At 36.5% G+C, this 13212-nt stretch overlaps 1 protein-coding gene across 1 annotated transcript in view; it reads right to left on the bottom strand.

Moving 5' to 3' along the window:
* Positions 1–8694, bottom strand: part of LOC139124759 (metal cation symporter ZIP14-like) — a 48091-nt gene extending 39397 nt beyond the window's left edge. Inside the window, exon 1 of the mRNA XM_070690869.1 lies at positions 7758–8694. Within this exon, the coding sequence (XP_070546970.1) occupies positions 7758–8267 (510 nt within the window). The 5' untranslated portion in view covers positions 8268–8694. The remainder of the gene's footprint in view (positions 1–7757) is intronic.
* Positions 8695–13212: the final 4518 nt, after the last annotated feature.

Here is a 13212-nt window from a genome sequence, read left to right as displayed (position 1 = left end):
TCCTTGCAATTCAGTGATCATAGTATGAAATAATATGTCAAAAATCCTTGCAATTCAGTGATCATAGTATGAAATAATATGTCAAAAATCCTTGCAATTCAGTGATCATAGTATGAAATAATATGTCAAAAATCCTTGCAATTCAGTGATCATAGTATGAAATAATATGTCAAAAATCCTTGCAATTCAGTGATCATAGTATGAAATAATATGTCAAAAATCCTTGCAATTCAGGGGTAGATCAAAGGGTTTAAGTGTCGAGTTCCATAAATGGTCAGAGAGAGTCTGCACTAAATAAGTTGAATTCATAGGTTGGTCAAAAGTTTTCAAATAAACAGGCTATTCATAAAATTCTATGATCATTATCACACACATTTTGTTGTATTATGAATCAGTTTTTCAATCTATTTTTCAACTGTTCAAATATTAATACTTTCATTTGCATAATATTTTCATTCCATCTTTCAAAGAATTATGCATAAACTGATAAAAAGAATTCTAAAATGAAGGAGTCTGAAAAGACTTTTTGACAAGACGTCTTTGTGAACATTATGACTCCAATATGAGTCAGCTTTGACTTAAAGATAAACTTTCACAGATGTCAGATTTCAATTCTTATGGAAAACAAAGATATTATCTTGAAAATGTCATATCACTGATTAAAATAGAAACAATTCAAAAGCCTTTTGTTGATTTCTAAATGGCTTTCTTTCAATAAATTGAGTGATGTTTGTGGATATTAGAATGTAAATGAAAATACAGTAATTTTAATGATGATAGTAATGCTATTGATATATTTTATTGAATTAATTAGATGTTTTTAGTTCATTCCTCACTTCAATTTATTTTTCATTTTAATCTTTTGAAATGAAACATGTGGGTCAAAAAGACAATTTGTTTTATTGTTGTCACTGTAATGAAAGGAGATTTCCATAATAAAAAATACCGCAATTATACGGTGTCGCTCAAATTTGATCAGAATTGGTACATACCAGTATGGGTGAACAAAAATCAACAATAAATGTTGTTTCTATCTGTTCATCGCAGGAAAATTCTACGTTGATGTTATGACAATGATTTCTGCACAGTACAACCAGAAAAACAACAAGAAATATTTAAACGAGAAAAACAAGAATGACAAAAGTAATTAAGGTCTGAAATTTTAGGTACTGGAGGTCAACTTTAGCAACATGCATAGCTGAAAGGTAGCTAGCCCCTCTTTGTTTGACCATAGACGGTCTTCCTCCCCTCTACTGACGGTCTTCCTCCCCTCTACTGTCTATGGTTTGGGCAGTTCTGTTAATATGTAACAGTTCATAAACAATGACAGGAAATGACTCAAGATAAGTGGAGTTTGCCTGTTTCTTACTGGCATGTCACTCCTGCACACATGCAGAATTTCCCTTTTTCTTACCTCATTTGCACATTTTTGACACTGATATGTTCATTTGAACAAATTCACATCTCAACCCCTACATCTACCTGTACACCAAATACTGAGATGGTAGCTTTGGCGGTATGGGAGCCTTTGTGTGTGACGGACATACATCCGCACATACCCACAAATATACAGACACAGACGCCACTCAGACTCATCATATAAGCTCTTTTTGGTATATAAAACCAAATATGAGCTAATAAAACCATATACACTTCCAATGTTTGCTTGCACTATTTCAGCACCGACAGGTGTGAGCTGCAAAATGGCCAATATTACAGTGGTACAGTACCGTACAAGGAAAATATTGTCCCCTTGGATTCATTATATTTACAACAGCAAATGATCTCAACTTGTGAAGCATCTGTGGTATATACATGTACCATTCTGTGAAATATCTCATAGGATAAATACAGACTGTGTTTTGTTAGATAACTCACTGTAAGTAAAACTTTTAAAAATTAATAATAACAAGATGAAACAGACAACTCTATTTGAATGCACTTGAGGAAACTGAGTCCAACCAATATCAAAGGACATATTTATAAATATCAACTTGCCCTCATCAAATTAATAGCAGTTTTTATGTCCACCTGTCTGGCTGTATTTTTATCTTTGATCACAAAGGTTTCACAAAGCCATGCAGTTTTAAACTTTCATGACAATTGGGATCACTAATTAAATGTAAACAAATCAAAACATAAAGGGTTGGGGTGTCACCCAGGTCATCATGTTTGCCAATGGTCTGAAGATGCAACCACTCTTTCCACACAGTGTTTGCTGCTTTCCATCAACATCACTACAGACACCAAGACAGTAAATATCATATCGAAAAAATTAAAAATTTGCTTTATTGTTCAGGATTAGATTATCTACACCAAGATAATGTGTGATAAGTACAGTCCCTTATACAACATTGATGACCCAAATTTCACTCCCAATTTACTGTGGTGATGTAATGTAAACAGCTCATTCCTCAAGTACTACAACTACCGGCCAGTATGATAAAAGTATACATCTCCAAAATATTAAATTTGTCCCATAATTTCAAATGAAAACTTGAACTTCAATTCAGTTTGTTCACACTGCAGGTGAGGTCAGTGGTGTGTGGAAGTTACTTGACAATTTTTGGGAAGAGATTTTTCACCTTTGAGTATCATAGCATCAGGATAGAAAGGGTCAAGCCAAAAATGTTCATTGCAGTAACTTACACAAAAGAACTTACATTTTGAAAGATCTAGATAGGGAGCAAGTTTTGAGATTTGCAGATTCCACTGTAAGGCATTCATTCCACTGTAGGTTACAAAAAAACAAATTCATCTGATGAAGTGTAAGTGTAAAGGTTCAGCTGATGATAGGTAAATGCAGATTTTGTGCACTGTGATATAACCAAGGTTATGATGGTATTGACGGTTACATGGTAGCGTGTCGGGGCCGGCAAGGCTGGTATTCCAATGTTGAAGGGATGTAAAGACGACTTGAAACAGCGAGTACAATATAATCTAAGATGCTACTTTATTACACTAAGCTCTAAGCTACATACGTAGAGTGATGGTAAGCTGGAGACTGGCTTGAGTACACGTGGGCTAAGAGAGATATACATGCCCTCATGAATAGTAATGACAGCTCATGAATAATAATCACATGACACTACCTCACATTCCTCCCTCCTTACTTTGATGGAGACAGGGAGTCTACATCACTAGTACGGCAAAATAATTCAGAAAATCAGCAAAAATTAATGTTACATGCACAAATATCAATTTTCCTGTAGGGACTGCCAAGAAATTACTTTTTGATTGAAAGAGCATTGCAGACATTAATATGGGCTTTGCTGACATTTCCATCATACTTGTTGAAGATCAATTACAACTAAAACTCAACCTTTGATTAATTTTTAAATGGTGACTGAAAAATAGCAAAATATAGTTAATCGATCAGATGGTTTCTGTATTTGGATTGGTTTTGCTACAAAGTTAATGCCATATTAAAATCGCTGAAAATATTTAAACAGACTTTACTCTCAGAAAATACAAAGCTATACTTTCAATCATCAATGTCAAAGATTAGTACACTGCATTTTGTTTGGAGTGAACAACTCTCTCAAATTACCATTACATAGCTGCAAGAATTGTAGCCCTTGGTTGGTGGGGATTGGGCTTCTGTCGTGTGGCTCGCGCCTTTCCCCTGGTTGGGGCAAGGCGCGAGCCACACGACAGAAGCCCAATCCCCACCAACCAAGGGCTACAATTATTGCAGCTAACCATTACAATGATTGGCCTAATGCTTGGAGTGAACAACTCTCTCAAATCACCATTACAATGATTGGTCTAATGTTCACTGACTTGCAAGGTTGTAATTCAGTCAAGCAATTTAAGCTACAACCAGGTAAGAATCTGCAAGTTGACCCTAATATTTTGTTTCAGTTGTGTGACTATATGTTAGGACATATATATGTGCCCATGAAATATGAAATGAGCAAGCATGTAGTCACACTACACTCTGCAAACATGTTTAATAAATATTCCCAGAGTTACAGTAACACCTTTGTTTTGTGTCTAATGATATACCGTGTATGACATCAGGACGGCGTAATTAAAATTTGTGAATGGAATGAGTTGTTAAGTGCCTGAATGGCGTAACTGTTTGTTCTAAAAAGAACAACAGACACTGGGCACTCAATGTTTCCCTTCTGCAGAGTTCATAGTTGTTAGGTTGAGAATTCAAAACTTTATCTATTGATTGACAGATTGTTTTGGAATTTTCAGTTTCTGATACATTCCATATCTGTTTCAGAGCTGGGTCGAATCCAGCTTTGTGTTGAGATACATTCACATTCAATCCACAACAGATCATCATCAAATGCAATGTTTCATCACTGCATTTTCACAGTTTGGAAACCCTCCTCACCTGATAGTTTTCCTGTAATTACCAGCAAATACTGAACACTGTTATTGTTGTTGTTTACCTACCTGCTCTGTAGAAAACAACATTGTCATTGTTTATGTAACTCCTCTGTAGATAGCAACATTGGGATAATCTCAAAGGTTTTGTCTTCATTGACCACTTTCCGAGGATTAACAACAACATAAACACCTTGTGTCTTTTTGAACCAAAAATAACATCAATGTCACCATGCTCTAATTCTGATTGATTCTGATATATCATGGTGTACTAGAAACCATGTGACTATGGATACCAGTTGATTCCCTAGAAACCATGTAACTATGGATACCAGTTGATTCCCTAGAAACCATGTAACTATGGATACCAGTTGATTCACTAGAAACCATGTAACTATGGATACCAGTTGATTCCTTAGAAACCATGTACCTATGGATACCAGTTGATTCCCTAGAAACCATGTACCTATGGATACCAGTTGATTCCCTAGAAACCATGTACCTATGGATACCAGTTGATTCCTAGAAACCATGTAACTATGGATACCAGTTGATTCCCTAGAAACCATGTACCTATGGATACCAGTTGATTCCCTAGAAACCATGTAACTATGGATACCAGTTGATTCCCTAGAAACCATGTACCTATGGATACCAGTTGATTCCCTAGAAACCATGTACATATGGATACCAGTTGATTCCATTCAAAATCCACCTAGCTCTGGCAATGCAGTATTGGATATTTACAGTACCTCTAAAGCTTGACTTTCTTGAATTTCTTATTTTCCTTTTGAATCTGTCTGATGTGACCTTGGCCCAAGGGAAAGGTTGACAACTTGTCATTCAAAAAAGGCCAGGATCTTATCAAGTGACCTATCGGCTGATATAGCTTTGCTGATAGTTTTTAATAATTGAGTAACTGCATAGCAACCCAATTGTCTGCAAAATTTGCATATGCAAATTTCTCCATCATTTGAATGAAACTGAATGAGGTCATACCTAAAAACATACAAACCAAATTTTATTACTTTTAGTTAAACAATTTTTAAGAAAAAACTTTTGAAGAAAATTGAGCAAAAAATAAAGAAAAATTCTCGAAAATTTAGATGTGAATATTTTGTATGACTTCTCATCATCTAGTGATAACCATATCCCCTAATAGGTTGTATATTGAATTTCAAAGCTTTCAAAAGCCAATGATACAGAGAGTCATGTTTTGAGAAAAATTAGTCCAAAAATTTTACCTATGCAAAGTTAAAGAGTGACTATTACACTCTAAAAAGATTTCTCACATTGACTGAGTAGCATAACAACAATTTGATCAGTGGTAAACAAATCTTGGGTCAAAAGTTTGTACTTCTGACTTCCTGCTTAACAGATGACCTCATTCAACAAACAACCTGAAGGCTATAGAACTATTTTATTAGGAAATGATCACAGCAAAATCCATTATACTACCTTCCACCAAGTATTGCAAGCTACTGTTTGGTGAAATAGTGATGATTTATGGTTGTATCTGTTCAGAATTGTTAAATTGCAAGACGCAAGCTGTCTACGTTTCCACCTGTTCCTTCTTTTTTTACATCATTAGTACATTACAAGATGTTGGTGACACCATTTAATCTCCTTATGAGGTCAACATAGTACACAATTAGGCAAAGTTACCACCTAACAGCAATGATCAGAGATTGCAAGTAGCTTGTTAAGGTGGGTGGAGCCGCACATTGCCAACACAGTTTTTCAAAGGAATATTTGTCATCTAAGATTAAAAGGAAACCCCTCATACTGTATATTTTCAAAAAGCAGAGAATCTTAAGTTTATTATGGTGGCAATAGTTTACTTGAAGGATGAAGGGGATGTATATTTGGGGTAAAAAAACCTCAATTTTGGTATTTATTTAAGTCAAAAACTTGAAACTATTTTCTGAAGTGTAATATTTCACTGGAAGCAATTACATGTAGAAAAAACTGACTATTTTATTTTTCATCATCTATCTTCATTCTAAAATGGCATGGGTTGATAGACTGACACTCAAAAAAGTGATTAAAATCATGATTATCAAAATTAAAATGCCTCTTTTTCAAAATGTAAGAAGTTTTTTGCCAAACCAAATAGTTGTTTTTATATAGATTTTAAAGAATACAGTGTGAAAATTTCAGAAAATTTAACTTGCCACAGTGGAGTTAAATTCTTTGGAAATCTTGAAATTGGGAGAAAAGAGAAGCCAGAAAATTGGGTGATTTGCATACATTTGCATAAATTAACACTTCTTTATCATGCAACTTATGACTGCTTGCCAAGCTAAAACGTGGCCCCAACAAATATTTTAATCTTTGGTTAACAAATTAATCAAAATTGAATGAATATGTGCAAAATAAGTGATTTTGAGCAAAATATGCTGTTGGGTGCAGCACCCCCTTAAATAAAGGGCGGGGATACCCTTCATTCTATAAAGATATTGTGATATACAATATATCTTTTTTTGAAAAAATTACAGATATCGTCAACAGGGTCTGTGGATATCATGCTTCTCCTTAACATAGGGTTTAGAGGAGGGGCTATGCCAGTCATTTACACATTGAATCAAGGCAATAGTGGCTGTGTGGCATATTAATACATGTTTGTATTTGATTTTCATTCTCACATTTCATATCTGTAAAAACTACTCTTAACATGCAATGATGACAACTAAAATACCTTCAGAAAAATAAATTCTACAATACATACTATACACTTGTATAGACACTCAAAATCCCTGATCTTTGTATATATGGACACACCCCCCCCCCTGCGTGCGCGCGCACACACACAAAACAAACCACTCTGACCCAAAGCTCTGCTCTGTATTACAGATTGTTTTCCAATGCTCTAGAACGGGCCAGAAGATACTCAAAGTACACGCAGAACAATAACTGATATTTTTTGTTTTATACTGACAACCGTTCATCTCACATATAAAATGCTAATTATTTTATTCCTGCATACGTCCCCACAGTATATCTGAGATGGACGCATTAATTTGTTGGTTTAACCACGGTCCCGTGGTTTTGCACGTTACGCTGACACTCCCCTCTACTTTTCTGTAGAATGGGAACGTATCAAGGTTACTCAAAGTTCAAGTGCATATCGGAAAATCCGAAAAATATATCATTTTTCTCTAGAAGGCCTGCGCTTTTAAAACCATAGTCAACAATCCAAATGGCAATATTAATATCATAATGTTTGTGAACACGTGTGCTTGTGTAATGGGTAAGGGCAGGCCGTCCAACGGAAAACTGACTATGAAAGAGGTAAAGGCGCTGGAATAATTGTCTTTTTGCCCATTGCTATATAGCTGTCGAAGTAACGCTAAGTCTGGGGAACGACCACCGCAATCTCAGGATACTTAAAATTGTCTTAAATCGTTTATACTCACCATCGTGACGTGATCTGTACCTGTGTGATTATCGGCATGTTGGTCTGAATGCATATCTCCAAACGCACCGTGGAACTCTTCATCAGAGTAGCCGGACATCACTTTGTCAATCAGTATCACCCCGTTGTCACCGACTGATTCCGTCGCAGTTTCCACCGCTTCGTGCTCGTGAGAAACATGGTATTCCGACTGATCTTTTTCGTCACTTGTAGTTTCAAGGGGCGATACTGTCTTCATTCTTCCAAGTCCAATGTTATGAAGCAGCTTTTCGAATCCTTCAAAAGTTAACTTCCCGTCATGACCATACTTTTTGAACAGCTCTCCGATACAGTTGGTCTCTGTTTCCTCGGAAACTCTGAGACTGGGATTGGTACGAGCATAAACGTCATTAGCTGTCGTCGAAGTAGGTGAAGGTGATGCTGTGCTACAAACACAAACACTAAAGACCAAAGTACATATCAGTAGTGAGCACGGTTGTGCCACTAATTTGACCTGCCTTGACCTACACATTGCTGCTTTACTTAAAAAATACAATTCTGACACTGTTATTCGCCACCTTTTGTACAATTACCTGTTGAATGACAGTAGCACAATTCAAATGTCCGTATGAACACACAGCATTGAGTCGCAATATTAGGAAATAAAAACAGTGTTACAGTCCGTCGGAAGTCGCCATGATCCTCGATGCAGAACGACATGTAAGTAGACTAGGCTGTACGTCGTGTCGCCTTCGTTGACTACATCTCTCGCAAAGACAAACGTTCGCGGGACGATGAAACTCCTCTCTGGCATTAACTGAACAAACTTTCAGAATTGTAGAAACTTTAAAGCAATGGATGCATAATATCGCCGTGCCGTGTGCACGTTCTGCATACATTTAGTAGAGAGCAGTGTGGAAAACATATGTATGACCTTATCATGATCTGCAGTTATATATGCAAATTAGCGCGATTGAGGGCGACCTTGGGATGTGAGGCAATACATCACGCACACAATATACGCACTGTGTATACGTCTCGATCAGTTACCGATGAGACGTCCGTCTACTACCTTATGAGCTGCTAATGAGTTATTTGGTCAGGGCGATAAGCCCCTACGTTGGTGATCGGCAGAACAAATCAGTGAAGGGGATTAGGGAGGGCAATTAACAGATACGGACTGTTTTCTTTGAAATACTGTACAGAGATTGCTAGGGTAAAGTAATAGGCACACACTAGACACGGGTATTAAAGGGTTGTATAATAAAAAATTACTTGAATACATGACATTTATCAATCATATTCATAACTTCTGGACGAATATTGCTCGCGTACCCTGTGGTACTATTTCTTTTGCATGTAACCATATATCGGTGTGTGTTTTGGGTGTTTTTTTGTTTATTTGTTTGTTTCTATAGCTTTGCTTTCCCCTTATAGTTCAATTGCAGGATTTCATTTTAACCACATCGCGATATTGACAACGCCTATCATCACAGATTGTGTAATGACATCATAAATTATAGTATTCGGTTGTACAGTCAAATAGTGTCAGGTATGTTACGTGATAAGTATAAGAGAAACTTGTAGAATTGTTCGTGTAATACTGGCATTACTTAGCAGAACCTTCAGAATTAATGTCTGGTAAATATTTCTTCCTCTCGGAATGCTATCGCTATATTATTATTATTATTATTATTAATCTTTATTTAAATTCGATAACTCCATAGTAGGTGAAACACCTCTTTTTCGTGGAGGTCGAATAGACAAAAGAAAATCATAATACACTTTGCAGCACAAACATAAAACACAAAATACACAGAAATACAAATATAAAAAAACCTACGAAAAGGCATCTGACAAGTAAGTATTATACAAAAAGTTGTTACAAGATTTCTTAAAACTAGTCAGTGACTCAGAGTCCCTCATTGATTTGGGGAGATTGTTATATTCATCCACACCCGCAACTGACAAGGTGTTCTGATAAAGAAGTGTACGTGCTTTGAGAACTTTAAGGAGGTTCTGATTGGGAGAACGAAGTGATCTGGAAGGGATGAAATTATAGCAAACTGTTGCGTAGTCATCGGTTAATAAAACAAGTGAAGTGAGGTATGAACGAAACATCCCATTGTTTCCGGGGTTGGGGGCATTAATTAAAATATTATCTTGCAGACTTTCACAGGTGAAGCGTATCATAGACTTTAAAAAATCCGTTTTTAAGGTCTATGAGCGTATGAAGCTCCACGAGTTGAAGAGTGTTCGTCAAATTCGATGACGGTACACGGCCAAGGACCCAGGGTCCTTCGCTACGTACTTAAGCTTATACCTGTGTTCGACAGCGGTTTATCGGCGGTACGGTGGGTGGGGAAAAGTTGTTAGTGTTGAGGGTAGCCTCCCTAAGCCTACCAGTCACGGGTCTATTGGCTTATATCAAATTTTTAGAAGTCGTAGAACTTCTTATTTGAGCTGTGAAGGACCATAACAAATTTTCATAATTTTTTTTTCTGTAGAGAACAAAACCCGATCGGGAGAACCCCGTTGCATAGCATGGTCTTCTTGGATATATTTGGACATATATTGAAAACTAGCATTTATTTATTATTTATTTATTTATTTATTTGCTCATCAATAGCCCCAGCCACTTACAGAACAGGAAATAGCCGGGAGTAAAAGACAGAACATGTAATAACAATGGAAAGCGAATAACCCAACAACAACAATAACAAACATGTCTTTAAAAGTTGAGCTTGGGTAATGTTACGTATAACCTTGTACAAACAATAATGGTATTTAGGCATTGGAAATACAATCAAATAGTTTGCTACACCGAGACAGGGACTGAGTACTACAGAGGATGAAGTCACTATCTAACTGAATTGAAGTTAACCATATAACCCTTGTTTTTGACGTAATAACACCCCTGTTAATGACGTAAATATCTGAGACAAAGGTTCTGGATAAATTCAAGATATTCGTTCCGTCTGCTCGACATTGAACTCAGACTGAAAATGATTGCACTGTACTTTAAATTGGAGGGACCATAATAACAAACGAAGGACATCAGTATTGTTGGTCGACTTGTACTACGCTTGACTTTCCCTGCATGTGTGATAAACAAATTTATGCCCAAACTTATTTTGATAAACTTGACCAATCATATGATTCAGTATCAGAATTCAACTTTAGAAGCCATCATCCTTTGACTCTCTTCCATCTATAACTTACTGCAAACTATAAGTACTCATCGAGGACACGTCAGGGGCAGGCGATTTATGTACAATAAATCAACATTGGTCCTATAGGTCACGTTGGTACAACAGGAATATGCCACTTCATCTAAAGGAATAGAAGACATTTATTCTGTCACAGAAACATCTAGGCTGGGTCTATTTTCATCGGACATCTTTTCCTCAAACATCTAACATTATCTGACCCTTGAGAGTATTAATACGTGTAGCCATATTCATAATGAGAACAGATATTTACGATACTTTGTTAAATGCTTGAAAAACATCAGTCATAAAGGATGTAATTGGCCCACACCCTTTTTGGAACGGCATTGTAATGAGTTTAATATAAAATGTATTATTATTTATTGTTATTGTATTACTATGATTTACTTCGTACGATATTTTTCAATATAAATCACCTATAGAAAGTATTGCAGATAAAATAAATTAAAATAATTACAATATTATTAACGAATAATGACCGGAAATCAGCGTGAAATAGAAAACAGAAAGTAATGTCAACAAATGAGAATTCTTACAATGCTATTAAAATGTGGGAAAATAAAAGATGAAACCGTAATTATTCTTGATGAGTACTAACATCATGTCGTAATAATAACAACCTGTCATCACTGTAATTAGTATCAATTAGTTCTACAATTAGCCTACTACATGCTACAAGATAAATTTACATGCTATAACAGACCGATACGAAAACAATTCCACTAGCAACAGACAAAAGATTATATTTGAGATACGATTCCTTATACTCCTGCACCGATGCCTCGTTAAAAAAACTGGATTGTAATTGCCTGCAGCGTCAATATACAGTGCCTGCAGCGTCAATGTACAGTGCCTGCAGCGTCAATGTACAGTGCCTGCAGCGTCAATATACAGTGCCTGCAGCGTCAATATACAGTGCCTGCAGCGTCAATGTACAGTGCCTGCAGCGTCAATGTACAGTGCCTGTAGCGTCAATATACAGTGCCTGCAGCGTCAATGTGCAGTGCCTGCAGCGTCAATGTACAGTGCCTGCAGCGTCAATATACAGTGCCTGCAGCGTCAATATACAGTGCCTGCAGCGTCAATATACAGTGCCTGCAGCGTCAATATACAGTGCCTGCAGCGTCAATATACAGTGCCTGCAGCGTCAATGTACAGTGCCTGCAGCGTCAATGTACCGACCACAACATATATTACGTAACATTCATTTATTCATTATTGGAATCAATCAGCTTTCTATAGACAGAGTAGTGCCTGTTTTTATGGAGAAAAAAATAATCTTTGAAAATACATACAAATAAAAATTGATATAGAAATACTAATTGAAATAAATTGACAAGACGACGAACAGTACAAGGTATTGAAAAAAACTCATGGTACAATAAGTGAAAATGAGTACAACACAACAACATTACAAAACATCGAACACATGTCAGGCACATACTCGTTTAAAACAGTTGTGAGATTCCAGCTGTCTGATATTAGTGGTAAACCTATTCCAAATATTGACTGCAATGTATTGCAAGGAGTTTCTATGGCAGTCATTGTGGTAACAATCTCCTCTGTCACTTGCCCTAGTCTATAATTATGGATTTGATCTATTCTAGTGGACATATTAAGATAGGGAGGAGTTATTATTTTATATATCAAAGCGCATTTACAAAAGTAAAATCTCTGTTTCACTGACATCCATTAAGCATATCCACACTGTGTGTTCTACAGTGACATTTCCCTCTTTTAATATGGTAGAAATTTCATAAATTTCTGTACTAGCCACAGTTGTGTGTGGTTCGATACACGGCAGCCGCTGTGAATGCATACCAAAGCATCCGCGCGCCGTGTATCGAACCACACGCAACTGTGATACCAGCAATATAGAATGTTGTATCGTCAATTCATTCAAATTGTGCAATGTGGCAGACAACCAGTCATTTAAGTAAACCAAAAACAGGAGCGGACTATTAAAGTATAGATCCTTGGGGAACTCCTGCTGGTATTGTACGAGTTTCAGAGTAAATTCCATTAATAATAGCAACCTGGGTTCTGTTATTGAAGTATGATTGCAAGCGCTGTCATCAAGACCATGCTGTTGCAGCTTATTCGGGAGGATGTCATGGTCAACGGTATCTATCTATCTATCTATCTAGAATAACGCCTAATATCCAAAGTTAACAATGCTCAGTGGCGCTTAGAGTTACAATGAAAATGCTCTCTGGAAGATGTAAGTTTTGAAGCGTCTTTTGAAAA

Source organism: Ptychodera flava (genome assembly GCF_041260155.1).
Source record: "Ptychodera flava strain L36383 chromosome 23 unlocalized genomic scaffold, AS_Pfla_20210202 Scaffold_24__1_contigs__length_23054250_pilon, whole genome shotgun sequence".
NCBI classification, from domain to species: Eukaryota; Metazoa; Hemichordata; class Enteropneusta; family Ptychoderidae; genus Ptychodera; species Ptychodera flava.
Note: the sequence above shows the minus strand (reverse complement) of the source record. Positions and strands in the feature narration are given on the sequence as shown.